Below are 22,523 nucleotides of genomic sequence, written 5' to 3'. Positions count from 1 at the left end.
TTATTTATTGCAAACCCCCTTATACTTGAGGACAGCATCCTTAGGATCTCAGTTCCACTGTTAAGCATTATTAATGGAAATAAAATATGAAAAGATAATATAGCTAGTTGAGAGATGTGCCATTTTCCCTTCCCCCAAAGCTATTTACCATTGGTGGGGGACCTGCCCCCCGATAAATAACATAATGAATGTTGAGAACTCAGCATATTTTTGAAATCATTCCCCCACTCCCCTAGGTTGGTAGTAATAACATTTCAGCTGTTGGGGGACAAACATGAGGTTCTAATATAATAAATCTAGGAACAGTATTAGTTGTGACTTGCCTGTTTATAACTGCTGCTGAACTAACATGATTATATCAATTTAAAAACATATACAGTACACTGTATTAAAGAATTAATGTCAGTGTTCTAGTTATTTTCATCAACTCAAATCCACAAATGCAAGACCATGAGAATTGTTTGGGCATATGGTATTTTACTGACTCCACATTGCACTAATCATTGTGTTTTATTTATGCTGTGAGTTGAAGAGCTGATAGAAAAACCTTAACTTTATGCACCTTTACACAGTTATGAATACTCAAGCTTTTCGACCAGTATTGCACCCACATAAAACTAATGAATTCCATACTTTTACATGTTGAGAATTTGTAAAAGATTTGAGTCTGTATCCTGGAGTTAGATTTCTCTTCTTCTGGGGATGAGGCCAAGGACTCTGAAGCAGATGGGAAATGGTTTACAGGGAGAATCCTAGAAGCACTTCCACCAGATGAGCCTGTGGGGCAAGATTTAATCAGGAACTGTGTAGTTTGGGGGACATACCTTACTCACTAAACATAATGGTGGGCAGGTACCAGAATTTGTTATGCTGATGAACTATTTTTACTAGTTTCAATCACAGTGCAATTGTGCAGGGCTTACTTAGCACCAAACACTCACATCCTGCATCTACTGCCTTTTTCAGGAAAACCACCAATATCAAGATTCCTGCTACTGCAAATGTTCACTGTGCCTGTGTAATATACATTTAAGCTATCATTGAATTATCACCTAAGGTATGCTTTGTATTGTGTTGCCATTCAACCATACTTGTACCTTATATATGTCAACCAAGGTTTCACAAAATGGGCTTTAATGAAAACTGTCATAAAGAAATTTGTTATGCTGTAATCCAATATGGTGCAAGCAGACTTCTGCTCAGATGACAGGATTTCACTTTCCCCTCGTTGTCCCTAAAGCCCCCTACACACCCCAAGACTCTGTTCTGAAGGGTCCCCTAACCTCACTCCCAGAAAATTTTGAGGATGTGTGGGGAGGTGTTGTGGAATGAAAATTAGTTCTGCTCAGTAGGAACAGCATGGAATATAACCCTTAGTCTTTAAGAAACCAAAGGACTCCTGACCTGGGGTGTAGTGTGGGGAGGGCTGGAGGGACCATAGCCCTGGGCACATGATTTTGAGGGGGTGTGAGCCAGGGATCCCCACCCTGCCTGCTACCTGGGCATTGGAGCTCCTCCAGCATAAATCCTGGCTATGCCCATGCTATCTACCATAAGTGTTTTGTTCTGATCCAATGCCAAAACCTATGGAAAAAGGTGCGAGGGTGGTAGAAGGTTGCTGGACAATAGCTAGCTCCAAGTGAACAATTTACTCCAACTAATTTTGTACTCAGACTGAGGTCCTTTATGCCTCTGTCTGCAGACTGCCTCCTCCATGTTCTAACTCCTTAAGAGCCTTAAAGAGCCAATCTTCTGGCCTGAATACAGGCACACCTTCATTCCATAGCCTACTTCCTGGTGTGCTCCTGGCACTGCCAAACTGGTGATGTGAAGTCAGAGGAATCTCGTTCTTCAAGCTCAGCAGAAGGTGTCTTTGAGGATCCAGGATCTGACACTATATGCCCTGATGGTTTGGGAGGTTCCTCTGTGAGTTTTTGTCCAACCAGCTCAGGTGCAATGGTTTCTCTATGTACTGCAGTCAGCTCTGAGCCCTGACCCAGACCCAGTTCCCCATCTGGAGCTCCTGCAACCTCTGACTCTGTGTCCAGATCACTGTTGGATACAGGGATCATGGCATCATCTCTGGGATTGTTTGTGTGCAGATAGAGATACAGAAAGGAAATTTAATTATAATTTAGAATCACTGCTGCCAAGTGATCTCAACTCAAGCTCAGTAACCCAACCCATTTCCTGTATTCTCTTAAACAGATGTTACTGCTTCTGGTAAATTGCTGTACAAGAAGGAAATTCACAATATTACCTTTATCTCCAAAATGAATGATTTGAGACATTAGGCTTAAAAAAAATAATTTGTTTTGCTCCAGAAATGCACTTTTATATCCAATAAGTTGGGCAGCTCTGAAAACATTCCCAGTTTCTTATTCAAGATGTAATCCAATTCCAGTCACTTTACATGAACCAGGCAAAACATTTTGCATCATTAGTAAGGTGATGTCTTGGTTCTCACAAGAGAAACCACTAACACCTGTTAGTCTCTTAAGAAGAACACAGTGTCATTTGGCAACAGATTAAAGATTATATTGTTTTGAATTTCTATCCACTTATGTGCTGCCAAAAGACTTACATAATATTTCTTTTCAAGTGTGGCATGCTGATTATCATTTCCAAAGAGGATAGTATTTCTACAGGTGATAAATCTACATTCTGTGTAAAGATGTTAACACTTTCATGGTTCAGAGCATCTTAACACTAGTAAAGAAATCCCCAGGTTTCATTAGTATCATTGTATTAAAGGGAAAGGTGCCTCTAACTTGAATTGTATATTGGGGCTTCACTCCTCTATGCCCTTCCTCTTAGTATCTTCACAGAAGCACACAAAGTCAGTCAGGGAGGGATACTGTGTTTCCTTGGTCTAGCAGTACAGTGTGAATGATCATTCTGTTTCTCACTGTACAAAGGATATTGTTATAAGTTTTTTGGGGGTGGGCGTCAAGGCTCCCATAAACTCCTGTGTGCCAAATAATCCTCCCCATAATTCCTGGATTTACTAAAAGTTAGAATTAATCAAGGTTTGATGAAACTGTACCAAACACGGAAATCCCTGGGTTCAGCTTATGCTAATGAAGGTGATGGCCAGTCATTAACCTATCAATGAAAGCCATCAACAAAGAAAAATGTTAAATTATTTTTGTATGCCACAACTGCTGTTCAAATCTTATTAGCTAAGAAGTGAAAATCAAGAAGTACCAACAGTGGAAGAATGGCAGATGAAGATAATGGATTTTTCGGAGCTAGCCGACCTGACTGGAAGATTCTGTGACCAGAAAGAGGAGGAGTACCAGGAAGAATGGACGAAATTTAATGATTATTTAGTTAAATATGTTAAGTTAAGCTAATTGAAAAAAGCTTGCAATTACCAGATAGGCTTAGGATTTAAATATGTAATGTGATGAATTTATATGTTTAATGCTGAATTGGAAAGAAAGAAAGATGATAAGTGATTAAGTTAATTTTATAAGAACACTGATTTGGAAAGCCGTTAAAATGATATACATTGAAATTCAACCAGGGGGATATGAGGAAGTCACTTAACAATGTTAATAAGATTAGTTTTAATAAGTTTATGATTCATGTCTGTTTGTTTATTTGTTTGTGTGTTTATAATTTTGTGAAAATCAATAAAATTTTAGGAGAGAAAAAAAGAGAGCCATCAACAAGGCAAAAGACTCTGCAGGACACAGAGGGGGAAGAACTAGCAAATGACAACACCAGAGGGGCAAGTTTCCAGGTTTACAGTGGGCAATGAGGTAAGCGAACAGGAAAAAATGTCCCTTTTGCAAGCTGGAGCAGGGGGTCAGAGCACAAGGTGGGCAATCTGTTTTATGCTACAAAGAGGGTCAGACATGATATTTGGGGAGGAACAGGACGCTCTTGAGATGTGAATGCTCTGCACTTTCTCCGTATAGTTGCTGATTGCACATATGTTTAAATAAAACATATATCATAAAGACACCACAGACTCCGCGGTGCTTATTGTCCCCAAAGGGAGCACAGACCAGTGTAAGTGTACCTGCAACCTCTGGAATATCGCACCATTTGTGGAGATTGGGGAGGTGTGTAACAATACGATCAGCAACAATTACAAAAATGGCCCTTATCCACCATTACATGCAACAGGGTTGGAGGGAGAGGGATTATTTCCTAAATATGACTGATGCAGGAACCAGGATACAGACACAGTACAAGCAGTACTAAAGAAAGATTCCCATGGTATCTTATTGGCATAAACTACTAATGCACTCATTCTGAATGGCTGTTTTAATTCCACTAACAGTCTGATAGGAGACACCCATTTTCTGTACTTCCAAAAGTAGCTAATGATTTGCCCTGACCCAATGATCCCTTAAGTCAGGAGGACAACCCCATTTGATGGAAATAGATTCAAGATCAGGCAGTGTGCTATTAAATCAATAAATGCGAATGTATCTGTAGGTACATGAATTATACATACGTTTAAACACCTTGTTTCAGCATTTCCTCTTTGCAAATAGATAATGCATCCATAAAGACTTTGGAAGCACATGTTTTTGTAAAACTAGTGCAGGTTTTCAGTATTGTTTCATATTATTTAAGAGCAAAATCTTTCATCATATGGGCAGGGATGAATTGTGTATTGCAAGGATTCTTGTGGCATATCTATGTAAGAGACATATTGCAACTCCCCCTCTCCTCTAGGTACTGTGTCAATAAGGACCAGGCCACACAGTAACATACGTGCAGGGTAAGTATTAGCCTTTTTGTCAGCATCTCCCAAGTGCAGCACTATATCGCTAAATGGTAAACATTATAGTATATATCAGAAAGTAGAGGGGGACACCACTAGAGTGGAGGCTTAACATTCTGCATGACAACCCCAATCTGTATAGCCTCATCTCTTCATCTGCCTTATCCTGGGTTTGATTTGTTAGCCATGCTAATGAATGAATGAATGAATGAATGAATGAATGATGGAAGCTGGCACTGGAGCCCTTGGAAAGCAGCCTTCTGTACAGACTTCCATTGTGAAGTGTTTCCCAAAAACTAACAGATATAAACTCACAGTGAAAATGTATGTAGGTCTCAATCCAGTTCTGGTTATTTTAAACCAAGTGTTAGTTTCTTTGCACAGTCCCTCCCAAGGAGACTGGTTTATTGTCACAATAAAATCTCACTTGTTGTTTGACCACTTCTTCTGCTTTAATAACCAAGTTCTGAAAACTCGGTCATTTTGAGAGCCAGCTGTCCCTTCTCTAAATCTGGCTTCCGAGTCTTCTGCTTATTCACACATGCTTCCTGTTTAATCACTGAGATTACTAATGCCTTTTTATCACTTCTTGGCTGGGACCTAAACTAAGTTAATTGCCAATTAGCGTTCTCAGCTAGGTGACCCAAGTCAACAGCTACAGCCAAAGCCAGGAATTAATCTCTTCTTTAGAAGCCTAGACTGATTCCTACTGGAATCTCATTATGTATAAATTATACTAACAGGCTGACAAGCACGAAAGGGCAGACAAGACACACAAAAAATGCTCCCTATGAGATGCCATCCATGTGGAGAATGTAATGGGTGACCAGGGTAGCCCATGGTGGCACTCTTAACAGAAACGGTAGAGCACATTTCCAATGTTGTTATGCATACAGTTGCAACTTCTTGCTGGCTATGACAGTGCATTCTGTAGCCATCATGAACATGGAATTATTCCCAGAAAGCAGCTGTATTAATATATAGCAGCCTCCACACAAATATATTGCCAGGAAGAATCAGGGTCCATTATGTGAAGGTGTTGTTTTGCATATCTGACCCAGCCTTCAGGCTCGGTACAAACATGGGGACAAGATAAATAAAGTATGTACAAAATAAACTTTTTTTGGCAATGTGTCTAAGAAGCAACCACAAGTTAGGAGCTCTATGTCTCAGCTAAACGTTTCTCCTACAACTGCCCTGCTCAGGATGTCACAAAAGGAACCACTGAAAATCCAATGTTCTTCTGCCATATCCCACCAGGTCACAGAAATCTGCTTGCATGCTCCAACCTTAATTTCTCTGTTGTAGCAGTGGCAGTGCCTGGAAACCTATCAGTTCTGAGGCTGGGGTTAGTTCTCACCAGGAGAAGGGAAGCTGCTATACTCATGTTGTTATTATTATGCACTATATATACGTAGAACAATTGTTAATGTTACAAAAGCAAGACTTTAAAGATATGTTTCAAGTGGAATAAACTAATAGAGGTTTTGTTTCTATCAGAGTATTTTCAATATTGAAACAAACATATCATCAGGATATGGACAGCTGCAGTGCCTGTTCTCCTTTTTCTATATTAACTGCTAAATAAATAACAGTACTTTCCTATAATTATATGATGTGTGAACCTCTGAGCATGACCACTCTCACCCCTTTGCACTTGTAATTTTAGTACCTAGTAATTACATTGATTTAAACTATGTCTTTGAGGTAAAAGGTTAGTGCATTAATTCACTAACCTATTTATTATTTAAATACTAATCTAGAGGTCAATTATTGTTTTTTCATTGCGTTGCAAATGAGTAGTGCTCAGAACTCTTGGAGGATATAAAAGGGAAGTCTAATTTTATTCCTTTTATTCATCCGCAGGAGGATTCTTTTAGTGCAACATTTATTGCTCCAACCTTAACAACATGTGTGATAAAACAACATTTTAATTCAAATCTGTGTATTGTTATATACACAGGAATTATAGAAGTCTGTAAAGCTTCATATAAAATGACTGAGTATACAGATGAGGCTACATATAGTAAATGAAAACTTTCTTGATGTGTTTTATGATCATGATCGTCTACCGCACTCCCCAAATGTTCTTCTGTGTGATGTTTTCCTATCATATAAATACAGCAAATGATTAAATAATAATTAAAACAAAGAAATATAAACTGGTAATGTAGAAGCTTCAGATTTGAAAGACTTTAAGCTGCGTTGTGAGGTGACTACCGTATTTTGATGCATCAGAGTCACCTCTGTGGAAAACAAGCATGTTTGGCAGACACCTCCCTGTCATTTACAAGCTGCCTAGGTAAGGTTGTGCCCACTGTGCATAATTATGTTTAATTTATTGTTCCATTTTGCATAGCAGCTGGATCTTATGTTCACAAACACCAGTGGGATTCAAGCTTGAAGATCTGCCTTTATCATCTAATGAAGCTAGAGACAGCCACAAAATGAATTAAATTGATTGTGATGTTACAAACAGAGAGTCCTTACTTCATAATTATGCAGGTAGGTTATGTGTGTAACCTTCTCTTGTCTTGAAATAGGTCATCTGGTTTTAGAATAGCTTTTCAACATGCTGGCTTCAGTTCAGATACAGTTGCACAGCACCACGAGCATGCAATGAGAATGAGAATGAACACCACATCCCTATTGTTGTTGTTGTTTAGTCGTTTAGTCGTGTCCGACTCTTCGTGACCCCATGGACCAGAGCACAGCAGGCACATCCCCATTATGTAGCGCATATTGGAAGTGAATTGACTGCTGGTATCTAAATCTGTTTCTGCATCTATACTGTATGCACACTTCCCAATTAACACCTCAAGAGCGCCTTGCTTCCCCCATAGTTGCACCCTTGGATTCAAACAGACTTAAAACATCACTCTGACTCTTTGGCTTCCCAGCCTGTCACTTTTCTTCTAGCTTCTAGTTCAACTTTCAACCCTGGCCCTTTTCTTTCAAACTACTAGTGAGTTTGAGGTAGGGAGGATCCAGGAGTTAGAAGGCATATAGCCTACCTTCCCCACTCCAAAAAACCCTCGTTATCTCTTTTGATAAATGTTGAGAAATTAAAGATCCTTTTTCCAAGAGAGCTTTCTTTCTTTCTTTCTTTCTGGCTTATGAATAGTTCTTAAGGTAAAATTGTTCATAAATGTAACAAGCTGCATGAGAATAAATGGAAAGCAGCAATCAGCAAATAAAGCTGTTCCTGAAGTAGAATGTACAGCTGGAATTCCAAATTCATGCAAACCAGATTCTCCCTAATGGTTTCTCTTTTTGCATATCTTCCAGTTCCTGTCTGTGTCTTCTGTCCCACTAAGAACTCTGAACTGTTCCTGCTAGATCAGGCATATACAAACATACTGCTTGCCAACACATACAAACGTTATGTCATGAGTTGGCAGCAGTAACGTATATCTATCTTGCTACTTAATAGCTGTGTCCCAAAAGAACATATTATTTTTGCATCATTTGCTCTGAGAAGGAAGATACACATCTCTGCATTTTCTTGCGCAGGCAGTACTTTTCCTTCTGATCACACGTACTCAGTTGATCTAGCCCAGTGAATGGAAAGAAAACAAAGTTTTTAACCTGCTGATGAAGAAGGCAATTACTTTCCGCCTAATTCCTACTATCTCCTGCTGTGCTCAAAACACAAAAGGCAGAGAATTAACTTTGCCAAGATATCCTGGCCAATGTTTTTTCTTTTCTTTTTAAAAGTTGTTTGGCATTCATTACAGAAGAAAATAAAGCAACCAAAAATACCCCAGCTACATAATAGCCTTATTCATGCATTCTAAGACTATACTGCATGGAGGAGGGTTGCAGGGCAGTGGCCAGCATACTCCAATATCCCTGTTCCTGCCAGTTACAGATAGGTAGCCGTGTTGGTCTGCCATAGTCAAAACAAAATAAAAAAATTCCTTCCAGTAGCACCTTAAAGACCAACTAAGTTAGTTCTTGGTATGAGCTTTCGTGTGCATGCACACTTCTTCAGATACACTGAAACAGAAGTCACCAGACTCTTCTATATAGTGAGAAGGTGGGGAGGGGTATTTCCTGTTCCTGCCAACAACACATATACCCCAGTGTTGAGGGTGAAGGTCTGAAGGCACAGCTGGATTAAACCCTGCCTCTAGGCAGTCGAAATCTTGGGGGCCCCCTTGTGTGTGCACTCTAGTGGGATAACATTGAACTAAAAAAGCTTTATTGTAATTTTCTTTCACGACCAAATCAAAATTATTTTATTCAATGGTTTGCGGGACCCCTAAAAGGTGTGGGGCGCATAGGCCGGTACCTAATCTGCCTATTTGGTAATCTGGCACTGTTTGAAGGGGAATTTTTTGCATAATCAGCTGCATGCATTCAGAATCCACCCTGAGATCAGAACTCAACCAGGGTCAATGCCATCATACTATCTTGTAAAGGAACATGTACTACATTACCAGACTCTGGTGTTTCTGAGCTTTCTGTCACATGTACGTCACATGGTCACTGTCCCAGCAGCTGACAGTGTCCAGATCCCGCCTGTTCTGGAAGAGCTGGATGTCCCTCCTTCCCTTGATAAACTGAAGAACACTATCTACTCTCAGGTGTGTGGTAAAGCCCCAGCAGAGAACAGAATTCCAACAGAAGTGATGGAAGTCAGCCACAACTCATCCCTCATGACACACCTTCATGGCCTTCTCTTGCAGTGTTGGGAAACAGGATCTGTGCCACAAGACATGCACGACTCCATCATTGTGACCCTTTTACAAGAACAAAGGTTCCTGCCCTGACTACTGTGGAATCTCCCTGCTGAATACTGTGGGGAAAGCCTTCTCCTGTGTAGTTCTCCACAGATCACAGTCACTCGCTGACAGGGTCTATTGCGAGTCACAATGCTGCTTTAGAGCTCAGAGCTCAACAGTCGACATGATTTTCTCATAGACCTGACAAAGGCCTTTGACCTCAACAGCCGAAAAGGACTCCACACACTTCTCAACAGGATAGGATACCCACCTAAGCTCCACAAGATGACCGTGTCCTTCCAGAAGAACATGTGCAGCACAGTCCAGTATGATGGCGCATCCTCAAATGCTTTCTCCGTAAAGAGCGGTGTGAAACAGGGCTGTGTCCTCACCTCAACTCTCCTTGGCATATTCTTCTCCTTGCTGCCCTCATATGCCTTCAGTTTGACTGAAGACGGTGTGTACATCTATTCAAGGAGTGAAGGGTGTCTGTTCAACCTGGCACATCTCCATGCCAAGACAAAAGTGCAACAGGTCCTCATCCGACAGATATGGATAAGGACCTTGACACAGCTTTGATAGCACACTTTGAGGAAGATATACAGAACCTACCAGTAATCAACTGTTTTTCCCAAGCCTGCACCATGCTGTAACCAACTGAGCTATCTAGCTATCCACATGGAGTTTGGCCCCATCACCAGCCTGACAAAGGTCAACATCCTGGGCCAAGATATCGTCAGCATGCCACATATCAGCATTGGTGACCATATGCTTGAGGTACTAGTTTTATCTACCTGGGCTCCAGCATAACCAGCTAGAAAAGCGTATTGCCAAAGCAACTACGGTAATGGTTTGCCTGTCCAAAAGGGTATGGGAGAATGTGATGATAATGATCAATCAATGAAGGTCTACTAGGCTTGCATGTTGAGCACACTACTTTATGGTAGTGAGACATGGGCAACCGATACCCGTCAGCTGCGACATCTCAACACCTTCCACATGCACTGTGTCAGGAAGATTTTGAGCATCACATGGCAGGACAGAGTCTCAAACAAAGATGTGCTCTCCCAAACCCACATTCCCAGGATGTTTGATTGTCATCAAATCTTTTGTTTGTTTCATTTTTTGGTTGTTTATATATGATCTTGGACTATAAAAAAAAGGTTCAACAAAGAACCTCTGGAAACTGAGATGATTCAACAGACCTGTGGCTCTGTTATGCAAACCTCTGTGACTGAGTACTCACAGAGTACTGGCAGAAGACCAGAATACTCACAGAGTATTCTGGCAGAAGACCAGAAGACCTTGAGCAAAACAGTTTATCAATTCTTCTCCCTGTGCAAGCATTACAGCAAGGCTCTAATCTATGGCCCTCCAGATGTTGTTGGTCTCTGCCTCCCATCAACTCTAACCAGTATGGCCAGGAGCCAAGGATGATGGGAGTTGTGGTCCAGCAACATCTGGAGGGCCAAAGATTCCCAACCTTTGCAGTATTATATTATTATTATTATTATTATTATTATTATTATTATTATTATTAAATTCCTATCCTGCCCTTCCTCCCAAAGAAGCCCAGGATGAAGTAACAAAAAAAGTATTTAATAATTGTCCGTTTTGAAACATGTTAGCATCCTCCTGCATAAGACCTTGCAGTTTGTACTCAAATTCATTAAAGATGAAATGAAACACATACATATTTGTTGAAACTCTATGAATAGGTAATAAAAACATTTTTTTTCATAGTTTCTGGATGCTTTTTTCTTGGCACTCAGCAATAACATTTCCTTTCTGCCACAGACAGCTAAAACTATTCAAGTAAAATTGAATCTTAGAGTAAAGGTTTTGACATCTCAAAACTATGCAGTTTACTCAGGATATCTCAGTGGATATTAAACTGTGCCCAGCAAGCACCAAATATAACTGCACATTATTGGGACATTGTTTTTCAATTTCATTCTAAAGTTTATGTGTTCACTAGTTCACATGATTTCAATTCATTTGAGTGGTTCAAGTTGTTTCGGTATGGCATGTCCAAAGTCTGTTTTGGGAGCATAATCCAGCCCCTGCGGAAGTATATGTCCTGGGGTGAAATCCTAAAAAAAATTGTATATCCTGTTGCTGATTTTAAGAAACGAGTCACCAATTACAAGTAATCCAGTCTATCCAGTACAAACCCCGCCCCCAGTATTCCAGTTTCAGCATCTGCATAACTCAGCCCTAATGCAAACCTTTAGGATCTATCACATTGGAATGTACTACTTCAGGATGCAGGTGGCGGACAGAACAACACTCAAGTATGCAATGTCAAAAGTCTTCTGAGTACATCTAAAAGAAACTAGGACTGAACTGTTCCCAACATCATGGTAGCTTACTTACCTGGAAAAGCACTGAAGCATATGATTTCCTCACCTGTATTTTAAAGTGCTGCAATCCCCAGAAGCCTGTACCTTGTGCCTTTTTTGTGAACATTTAAAACGGTTCTCAGAAAAAAAGAAAAGGAGGGAAATGGCATGCTGGAAGCGCCTTATATCCTTGACATCAAAAAGCTTTTATCACTTAATGAGGCAAACAGCTGCTGAGAATTTACTGGAACTCCATTTTGCAGCATCCCCATTGCAGTGCATTGTGCACTGTTATGGTGTCTTGCAGGTATTCCTCTGTGGAACAGCCTATTCCTCCATCACAGGCATGTGACGGCAAGAAATGTTATTTTGATGTTAAACTCTTGGGTTCTTGGGATTTCATTAGACAGAAATGATTTCAACTAAACTTAATTGTTCTGAAACTCATTTATTTTCTAGAACCTAGAATTTTTATTTTTATTTCACAAAGAGGATACAGTAGGTAATCTTGCTCAAGCAAGAATTAATCCTACTGGAGTGGTTATCTTTACAACTTTTGGGGAGAAAATGTTTCGTGTGGAACGAGCTCTTGGTTTCTTAACATCAGCTTCAGAATCTCCCATTGCAGTTTTATGGTATTTTCTGTCTGTTGCTGAACAACCATTAAGTCATCTGCCTAGTGGCTTTGATGTCTGTGTTTTCAGCCACAAAAGGCTATGTTAAGAAAAAACTTGGCCACAAACAGCAAAGCCCTCAATGACGTAAATATTTATGGCACACTAGATCTTTCAAGTAGAAATAAAAGCTTTTCTTTAAGCCATGCAAAAAAAACCCCTTAATCTATTCAGTTTTGAATTTTACTACATTCAGTGACTTCATTTAGATAGATATTTTAATTAGCTTTTGTGAAGATTAAGAAAGCAGAAGAAACTTAACGTGTTGTCATTTGTTGTGCTGGAATGAAAGAAGAAATACTTAATCTCCTGAGTTTAGTACATTCCTCAGGCCATTAACTTGGTATAAATGTGGATATGTGTGTGTTTCTCTGTGTGTAACCAATACTCATATCAATTTTATAGGCTAAATGATAATATTTATGCTGGCAACCTATCTCTGTGAAAGCATGGGTGATTGAAATGCACTCTTCACCTGGTCCAAAGCACTTTTGTAGAATGCCTGGCTTTTGGCTTTGAAGAAAGAATTAAAGGCTGAGCCTTGATGTTGATTGTTTCACTACCTTCCCCCACTCCAGTAATGATGTATTTGGCTGTGTGGTCAGACGAAGGTGAATATAAGTGAGATCACAATGAACTCTGCACTTCCTCAGCAGATTCACATTGTTGGCCCCAACTTCTATCCAAAGAAATTCCCTTCCAACTTTACCAAAGGTAGAAGAGTGTAACTTATTTCAGCCATACCAGCCTAGAGAAGGAGAAGAGTGTCACTGCCTGCTTCATCGGCTAAGAAATGAGAGTTTCCTGCAATGTATGACACAAGGGAATATGGGACAACCTTCCATTTTCTGATGGAAATGATACAGTCATAATTTTCTCATCCTCTTTCAAGCTGTACTGGCACCTTGAAGCACCTAGTCACACTCAACTTCCTCCCTCCAGGTCTGCCTCAGCAAGAAATGGGAGGTGTCTGATGCACTTTGGAGAGTTGCAATGCCATACCCTCTAAGTGTCCTGATTTCCCAGGGACAGTTCCAGAATTATGAAAGGCATCCCAATTTTTATTTGCTCCTTAAATGTCCCTATCCCCTGCCAGTACCACCAGTGCTGAGCTGGTGCTTGTACTGTAGGGCTCTTACACCCAAAGTCCACACAGTGGAGATGGAGGATCTTAGGAAACCTTGCTGCATGCACACAGAGTGTGGCTGTTAACTTGCCCAGGTGGTGGGGTAGAAATTACCCTCATCTATTAATGAACACCTGTCCGAAATTCGGTTGATTTGGTTACACTGATTGAATCTGACTAGTCAATTGGTTTTGCAGATCCTCAAGTTGTTATATTTAATAAATATAACCTATTTATCAACAGTTGGTTGTCTTGACTCTTATTCCTGGTGTGCTGGCAAATACAGTGTCATGATTTTGATGTTTTAGCTGCCCTGTTTTATGACTATTACTCATGTGGTTTTACTTATTTTTGTGCTCCACCCTGGGATCCCTTTCCAATAAAAAGCAAGCTAGAAATACTTCTAAATAAATAAAAGATATGCAAAATAGCACTTCATTTTGGCTTTGTTCTGACATAGGTGTTGACAGGCAGCAATGAACATTAATGGGAAACTGACTGAAAAAGAAAAATGTTTCTTTGTTCCAGTCTTCAGGAATGCATCTTGAATAATACCTGCAGGATGGAGAGGGGAAGATTTGCCTGTAGCAAGTTTTGACTAGTTTGGCAGAATTACTAAGCAGATTTGGAGAAGAAGTAGTTTTTAAAAAACAGGTGGTGATTCCTCATTAATCTCTGTTCTTATTATTGATATTCATATGTTTTTCCCATACTTCACCAGAAGGTCCAAGGGATATGTGTGTGTGTGTGTGTGTGTACACACACACACACACACACACACACACACACCCATAGAAAACAAGCACTCCCAAAACATAATTCTAGAATGTTTGCTTAAATTTTTCATCAACATACAGATTATTACAAACATACTATATGCGGTTCCCTTCATCCAAGGAAATTTGCCCTGTAAAGGCTGTCCCTCAAATTCCTAATCTTGTGAAAAGAGAGCCATGAACAAAAGATAAACACCATAATTACTATGCTATGAAAGGATGCTTTTAAATTTTAAAATCTAATCATCTTCTGTTTACAAGGACTATCACACACTTCAGCCAAGTCTGGATTCTAGCATTCCAATATGAAGTCCTGAAGAAGTGCAGTTGTCATTCCTACTGTACAGCTGTTAACAATGTGTGGAGATTAATCTTGCACACCTGTACATGGGCAAATCTTCCTTTTGAGACAATGAGAAGATCCTACGAAAATGACTAAAGCTTCCCTGTGGGCTGATTGCACAGTTTTCGTCTTGTTTACGTGCCCTGGGGATGCATATTCAAGTCTGATAAATGTTTATCCAGATGTTTAGTTATAAGAGGGGCATTGTGCATTGTGGATGACAGTGAACCCGTCTTGGAATGCAATTCTTTTTCAGCATTTTCTTCAAAAGCATCTGAAAATATTTTTATATTTACTGCTCAACTACCCAGTTTTACATTGTCCATCTACTTTAAAAAATCAGTGTTAATGGACATATATAGTTGTACATGGACATGCTCATCTATAAACTGGTTTGCATTCAATGTGCTTCTCATGTTTGTTTGAGCTTCCCTTTCTCTCCCCTTCCTCTGCTGTCTTCCCTGTGTTGTATCATAGATTGCAATAACTATTGTAACCATAATAAGTATCCCCTTCAACAACCAACTCAGGTGTTTAAAAGTGACTTTGGTTTGGCAGGAAAATGGGCCCATCCAAAAATAAGGAAATAGTTTTTTACATACTCTGGGGATCCCCTATGCATTAAGCAATATGTAAGTTTGAAAATCATAAGGGGATAAAAGTTTTTAAAATAGCCTGATAAACATTTGTGAATTTCCAGACTTGTAGAATGCTGAAGTGTTAGTTGAGTGAAAAAAAGAAAAATGTAAAAACTAGGGGCCTGGTGGGGAATTAGGCTCCCCAAGAGCTCATAATAACTATCTTTGATCCGAGGTGGGGTTGGGATAGGCCTAGAGTTTGAAAACAAAATAGATTTAACAGAAAAGGTAGTTTGTATAGGTGTATAACTGATTGTGCTTCTTTTTTTAGAGTATACTGTGTTCGTATTTAAAATGAAATTATTTTAATGGAAAAAAATGTGAGCAGTGGGTTGGATGTCTCAGTTTATTCTTTGATAAAAGTTGTAATCAAGTTAGATAATGCACTTGATATTGAATTAGACTAACTGCTCAATTTTGGGGGGATGTCCTTGAAAATGCAAACAGTGAATAATAGTTATCATCATCACCATCATTGTGATTATCATCATCAGTGAATTATTAATTGTCTTCTAAATAACCTTCTCAAGGCGATGTACACTAAAGATAATTAAAAACACAAAAGCAGCAAATACATGTAACACAAACTAAAACCATGTAAAGTAGACCCGGCAAAAAACTATTTATCCGTTTTTTTACTAATTATATGCATCTTTTCCTATATGTTCTCAGTGTAACTGATTGTTACATGACCCACCAGGCTGAAAGCTACATTGTTCTCCCTCTGCCTGATAGTTCTCTATCAACTCTTTCTTCAGACAATTTTGCAGCAGGCTCTCTACTATAGAGAGCAGGTAAACTCCCCTCCAATTCTTCTCATCTGCAAGGGCATCCTCTTTGGCATCTTGACAACAATGCTATGCTTTCAATCCTTGGGAACAGTCTCTTTTTCCCATACTTCTCTGAATAGTTCAGCTAGTTTTGGTCACCCAGTGTTTAGCATGCATTAACTCCTGTTCAGTAGCTGTACCATTCTTTATCTACTTTATCGTATCCAGGAATTTGATAATTCAACTGGAACTGTTTTAATGGGCTGTCATGGTTGACTATCAGGGTTGTAGTAGGGCTAAGTCAGTGAGAATCTCTTTGCAGTTTTCCATCCATCTAATTAAGCCTTCCATTTTGGAATTCAACAGGTTTTGTTTTGTTTTTGGTCATCCTTATCAGCATATCATCACTGATTCAACAGCATATCATCACCGATTTAAAACAATGTCTTGCTATTGATACATATCCCAGTTCTTCAGCATGGCTTCATCTGCTTTTTAACAAAATTATTTTAAAATAGGAACTTTCCGTTCAGTGCTAATCTACACTTCACTTTTCTCTGCTTTTCCTCTTATTTGTATATCACTGCAGTGTAATCCTATGCATCTTTTTCTTGGAAGCAAGTCTCACTGTGTTCACTGTGTTTAGGACTGCAGCTTTACAATCTTTGGTTCATTAAGCAGTTCTGAATAAAGCTATTTCATTTAACTTTTTAGGGTCTTCTTAAAATCATTCTTCAATTTACTTTTGGAATGTCTTCATCATTTGTTTATGGAGATTTGCAGCACAAGCCTAACCATCTCTATTCAGAAGTAAGTCCTATTGAATTGAGTGGGTTTTACTCCCAGGAAAGTGGAAGTCCATCTTTCCTGCTACACAAATATTATGATCACCATTTATTTGTAGACATTAAAGACCTGGAACTTGCAAGCTCTTTATGTAGAAGGCACTGATTAGTTTTGTCATAAATATTCAGTCTTTCCCTAAGAATATCACTGAATAACATAGTATTTGTGATTAGAAAATCAGGTCTAAAGCTCTATGAGCAACTGGCCATTTTGACTGATAACTTCCATTTATCCTGCAATATTTGCTAGACCGTGTTTGCCCTGTATTTACATAGAAGTCACCCATAACGAAAAGTAGGTCATGTTTAGGTACCCTTTAAATTACAACTTGCAAACAGAGAATTAATCCTTGCACATGTCACAGTGCTTTTTTATTATAAAAAAAACAGAATCTACTTCTGTAGAATAAATGATATTAGTTAATGACTTTCTGTCTCTTAACATTGCTATTCCTGCCCTCTCAGATAAGGTTATTAAAATATGGACACTTTAACACATAAAAAAACTATATTGTGGGACAACTGAAATGTCACAGTGAATGATAAGTAATATTATGTTAAGTATGCAATGTTTTGGAAGTTTCTCTTGAATATATACCACTAATAAGGATTGTAAATACCTTCCTAATAAGAAGTAGTGAACCTTATCTGGAAATGTTTAGCTGTGCTTCTAATTGAACAAGTCATCATAAGAAACAGTGTAATATAAGCTATATTCAGTGAACTGTTAAATAATGCCTCAGTATTTTATGTCACGGCAGGCTAAACAGAAAATGTGCTGGCATCTTTTTTATGATGCACAAGCATATTTCAGTAACAAAGCACATAGAAATTACTTTGCAGTCGTTGATCAATAAATGGGGGAGATAAGAAAACCCTCACAATTTCTAATTGAAGCCCTTCAACAATCAAGAACCAGTTCTAGACTTGCACAGTGATCATCCTGCCCTCCACCTTCTGTCCTGGCTGCTGTGTGCAGCCGGGCTGTAGACACAATAGTGGCTGCACCAGTCCAAAGCCCTGCTGGTTGACTGCCCCTGCTGGTTGAACCCTGTATGACTATTAAGCTAGAACTTCTGACTATAGTTGTATGTGCTTTTGTTGAGGAAGCACTGGAAAGTTATAGGCCGCTTCTACAATATCACTTTAGCAATTGCCATTCTTTGTTTGTACCATCTAGACAATACCGTGGTTGACCTTTTGCATTCCTGTATTTACTGTATTATATGGATTTTCATATTTGCTCCCCCTTTTTTGTAGCACCAGTATGTTTGGTGTAATGAGCGTGGATAGGGATTCTTAATGACAAGCCTATTAATTGCTCCATTGTTTCCCAACGTGAGGGAGGCTTTAATTAATTTCTTTTCCTTATTTTTATTTTTAATAACAGAACAGGACTAGCTACAGGTAGGTAGCCGTGTTGGTCTGCCACAGTCGAAACAAAATTAAAAAATCCTTCCAGTAGCACCTTAAAGACCAACTAAGTTTGTTCTTGGAATGAGCTTTCATGTGCATGCACACTTCAGATACACTGAAACAGAAGTCACCAGACCCTTATATATAGTGAGAGGGTGGGGAGAGGCATTACTCAGAAGGGTGGTGGTAATGGGTGATTGGCTGATAGGTGTGGTAAAACTGTTGATGACTGTTTACCACACCTATCAGCCAATCACCCATTATAAGTAGGGTATACACACGGGGAAGTGGGTCTGCTTGCCCAATGGACTTTTCAGGGAAAGGGTTCAAAAGAGGATAAAATGTTTGAAGTGAAAAGAATATCCATCTGCTGAGGCAACTTCATTAATTCTGTTATTCTCCCTGTTTTGCCACAGGTGAAATCACCACAATATAGCACAGAAAAAGAGAGTGTGTTTACCTAGTTACCTCAGTAACAAACATGCATTGTCTTCCCTCTTTTCCCTATTACATAGAAAACAATTGCTATACATGTCTTTAGGGGCATAATCCCATAGCGGAATCTGATTGGTTATGCAACATTTTGACATCATCATGATGGCTATGTTACCTTCATTTACAGGAAACACATAGCCAATAATATGACAATAGTGGGGATTGTGGGGGTGAGTGGAATTATCTATGGCTTCAAAGAAACTGTAGGCAGTAAGAAGTAGGCAGTAAGAAGTAGGCAGTAAGAAGTTGCAACAGCAGGGAGAAGGTAATGGGCACAGGAGAATATTATTTCATGCTTCATAGCAAATATTCATACAAGCAAACATGTAACGTATCACTACTTTGCATTGTGAGGTTAAGATCAAATGCTAATCCTACGTATAGAACCATATAATCAGGATTGCTTCCTCAATATCATATGAGACGAGTTAAAGTTTGGAGTTAAGTGGCAAAGAAATGCAAAAAGCAGAGTTTGTTAATATTCAGTTAGCACCTAAAAAAGGTAAACGACCCGTGACAGTTAAGTCCAGTCGCAGACGACTCTGGGGTTGCGGCACTCATCTCGCTTTACTGGCTGAGGGAGCCGATGTTTGTCCATAGTTTCTCCGGGTCATGTGGCTAGCATGATTAAGCCGCTTCTGGCGAAACAGAGCAGTGTACGGAAACACCATTTACCTTCCCGCCGGAGCGGTACCTATTTATCTACTTGCACTTTGACGGGCTTTCGAACTGCTAGGTTGGCAGGAGCTGGGACTGAGCAATGGGAGCTCACCCCATTGTGGGGATTCGAACTGCTGACCTTCCGATCGGCAAGCCCTAGGCTCAGTGGTTTAGACCACAGCGCCACCCACGTCCCTCTCAGTTAGCACCTACATTCATCCAAAATAAGCACAGTGACCCTTCAAAAGCAGGCAAGTCACTGTTTATTTTGCATAAATTTCTGTTCTTTTTTGTCACAAACTGCTTTTTGAATTTTGTCATTTAACATTGGCTTTCACATTACACAGCATTATACATATGTCTACTGAGGAATACACTATGTATCTAATAATGCAAGCTTTAGTTCACAGAAAATTATGTCATCATAATCTCATCTACAGCTCCCATCATTTTTGACCATTACCATGCTGGTTGGGGGTGATGGGAGTTGTAGTCCAAAACATTTAGAGGACACCAGGTTGGTAGAAGCTGCAGGAAAAGGAAGAAAACCTTCCTATGTTGTATTTGTATGACTAGAGAAGGGGAGCTGAGTTTTGGAACCTTTAGTCCAAAGTCACATGGGGAAGTCATCCTAAGAAAAACCCAGGAAAAAAATGACACCACAGTTTCCTGAGGAAGAAGTTTAATGTGCAGGGGCATTTACTAGCCATACTTCAAGCTCCCATTGCTTGTGGCAGCAAGAGAATACCAGCCTTTGAGTAATGAAGAAACTAGGACAGGAGAAGTGAGAAGGGTGGGGGGTGGGGAGAGCAAAATAATGAATTTGTTGATATCTAGCAACAGACATTTCAACCTGTCTGGAATTCCTTTCACCAGATATCATATGCATATACACCAATTTCACCATAGTAGATCTTTTTTCAGGACAAGTTATCAGCAATTAACACGCTCCAGAGCTCTGTTGTGCAAACAGATCTTCTTTCAATTTAGTATTACTGAAAGCTCTACATGGGACGTAATGTGTGGAGTTTTCCCTGATACAGAAATAGAGAAGGAACCCTTTAATTAGGAGAAACCTCCATGTTGTCACTGGAATTGTGGAATAAGTGATAATGAGTCTGAGTTCAAATGCTTTTAAATATGAAACCATCATTTTATGTTGTCTGAAAGAACAGTAAGTTGACTTAAATTTCACACATCTGGCATAAAACAATATAAGATTCTCTTGTGCCTTGTACTTTTTTTTGAGGGGGCACCCAGATGTGCCTTGTAGTTTTTAATTTTAGAAGTCTGAGAGACATGCTGCCATTTCTTAGTATTATCTACTTCACACACCAAGAGGGAGAGATGGATAATATCACTTCTTTCAAAGGAAAAATAAAATAAAATGAATTTGGCAAAGTAAACAAACAAATAAGTAAAAATGTGTGAGCTACAAAGTGTTGCAAGAGACAATTGCTAGGAACTAGTAAAGCAAGCCAGTATAATTAAATAAAGTGCTGTATATATATAATTATGATTAAAAATTATCACCTTACCATCTATATAACTGAAGTACATGGAGTTTTACATTTAATAAAATGTCCACTCGTAAGCAATTAAAATAATCTCTACAAATGCATGTTGTTGTTGTTGGTTTTTTAAAAATCTTAAATTGATACCTTTTCTTTAAAGGAGTATAACACAGTCTATAGCAGAAAGTGCAATAATCCACTTGTCATTTTCTACAGATCAAGTTATTTCAGATTATCATCAGCTAGCCTTGCTGATACTGACTAGCACTTAACTTTATGAATAATCTCAATGGGAGAGATTCAGAGTTGACACTTGCATAATTGAGATGACAGTAGGGTTAATTGTGCAGTGCTCAGTGTTAATAAGGATAGAAGAATTGAAAAAAGATTTCTGATGCACCATCCTGTCACTGTGCCTGTTAATCATTTGATGTAGTCTCATGTGATATAGCTCTAACATGCCTAATGTAATACAGACTAAAGAATATTGCAAAACGGAAAAAAGTATATTGTATCTACATATAAGAGAGATTAAAACAGATTTTCATCTTTTAAAAATCAAGTATTTGACATAAACATTACATGGAGTTTTCTGAAAAATCCAGACAATGGATAAGCAATGTCATTCAAACAATACTGTATGCCTTTCAATAGCAGTCATAAACAACTTCATCAGACTTCAAAAAAGCAACTCATAAAAAAAAATCAGAAGTGTATTTTGAACTTCTGGGTTGCTTACCAATGTTTTATGATAGTGGCATCAAGGATGATTAAACAGTTATGTACTGATGGGAATGGCAGATGGAAATGGGAAAGTGGAAGTAGTAGTTTTGAAAGATACACTCTACCTGTGTAGCCCAGAGAATTGTCCTCATTATCTGAGGTGGGAAGTGGTGTTCCGCTGTCGTTTCCTCTCTCGAGGTCATCAGAGTCTGTTGGAAATAACATCAGAGCTGCTGATGGGGTCATAGTAGTAACAGTAGTTGCCATTTCCATCAAATAGTGTCCATACACAAGTAAATCCACATATGACAGAAAAACAAACAGTGACAGCACACAGCATACTTTATCCTTCCACACTATTGGCTGGATTAACTTCTGTAATATCTTCAGCAACATTCTTTGTGGTTTAAAAATTCCTCTTGTGTTTACTGTGTCCCTAGTTTTATTCTTCTGTTGCACCTTCACTCTGATTTCACAGCTTGTGAAGTGTTCTGTCTACACTCTGCAGAGCAGCCAGCACATGCTGTGGTGGACATATGGGGAAGAGGAGGCTGGGTGGTTGAATGCTAGCATTGCTAATTTTCTACCTTATTGTTAATCAAAGCTATTGACTGTGATCACTCCCCATCATTGCTTCATCTCCTGGCAATTACAGACTCAGGGGACTTTACCTCTTTGTAGGAAGGGGAAAAAGCAGTGTCTTGTCAAATAAGGAGGAAGGCTTGTATAA

The 22,523-nt window shown here is 39.2% G+C and overlaps 1 protein-coding gene across 2 annotated transcripts in view; it reads right to left on the bottom strand.

Moving 5' to 3' along the window:
• ROBO1 (roundabout guidance receptor 1) overlaps positions 1-22,523 on the bottom strand; it is a 585,029-nt gene that overhangs the window by 315,595 nt on the left and 246,911 nt on the right. For both annotated transcript variants that reach the window (XM_081858408.1, XM_081858409.1), the window contains exon 3: positions 21,919-22,002. In XM_081858408.1, coding sequence (XP_081714534.1) covers positions 21,919-22,002 — 84 coding nt within the window. The remainder of the gene's footprint in view (positions 1-21,918; positions 22,003-22,523) is intronic.

This window comes from Podarcis erhardii (genome assembly GCF_964252035.2).
Source record: "Podarcis erhardii genome assembly, chromosome: 4".
Lineage (NCBI taxonomy): Eukaryota > Metazoa > Chordata > Lepidosauria > Squamata > Lacertidae > Podarcis > Podarcis erhardii.
Note: the sequence above shows the minus strand (reverse complement) of the source record. Positions and strands in the feature narration are given on the sequence as shown.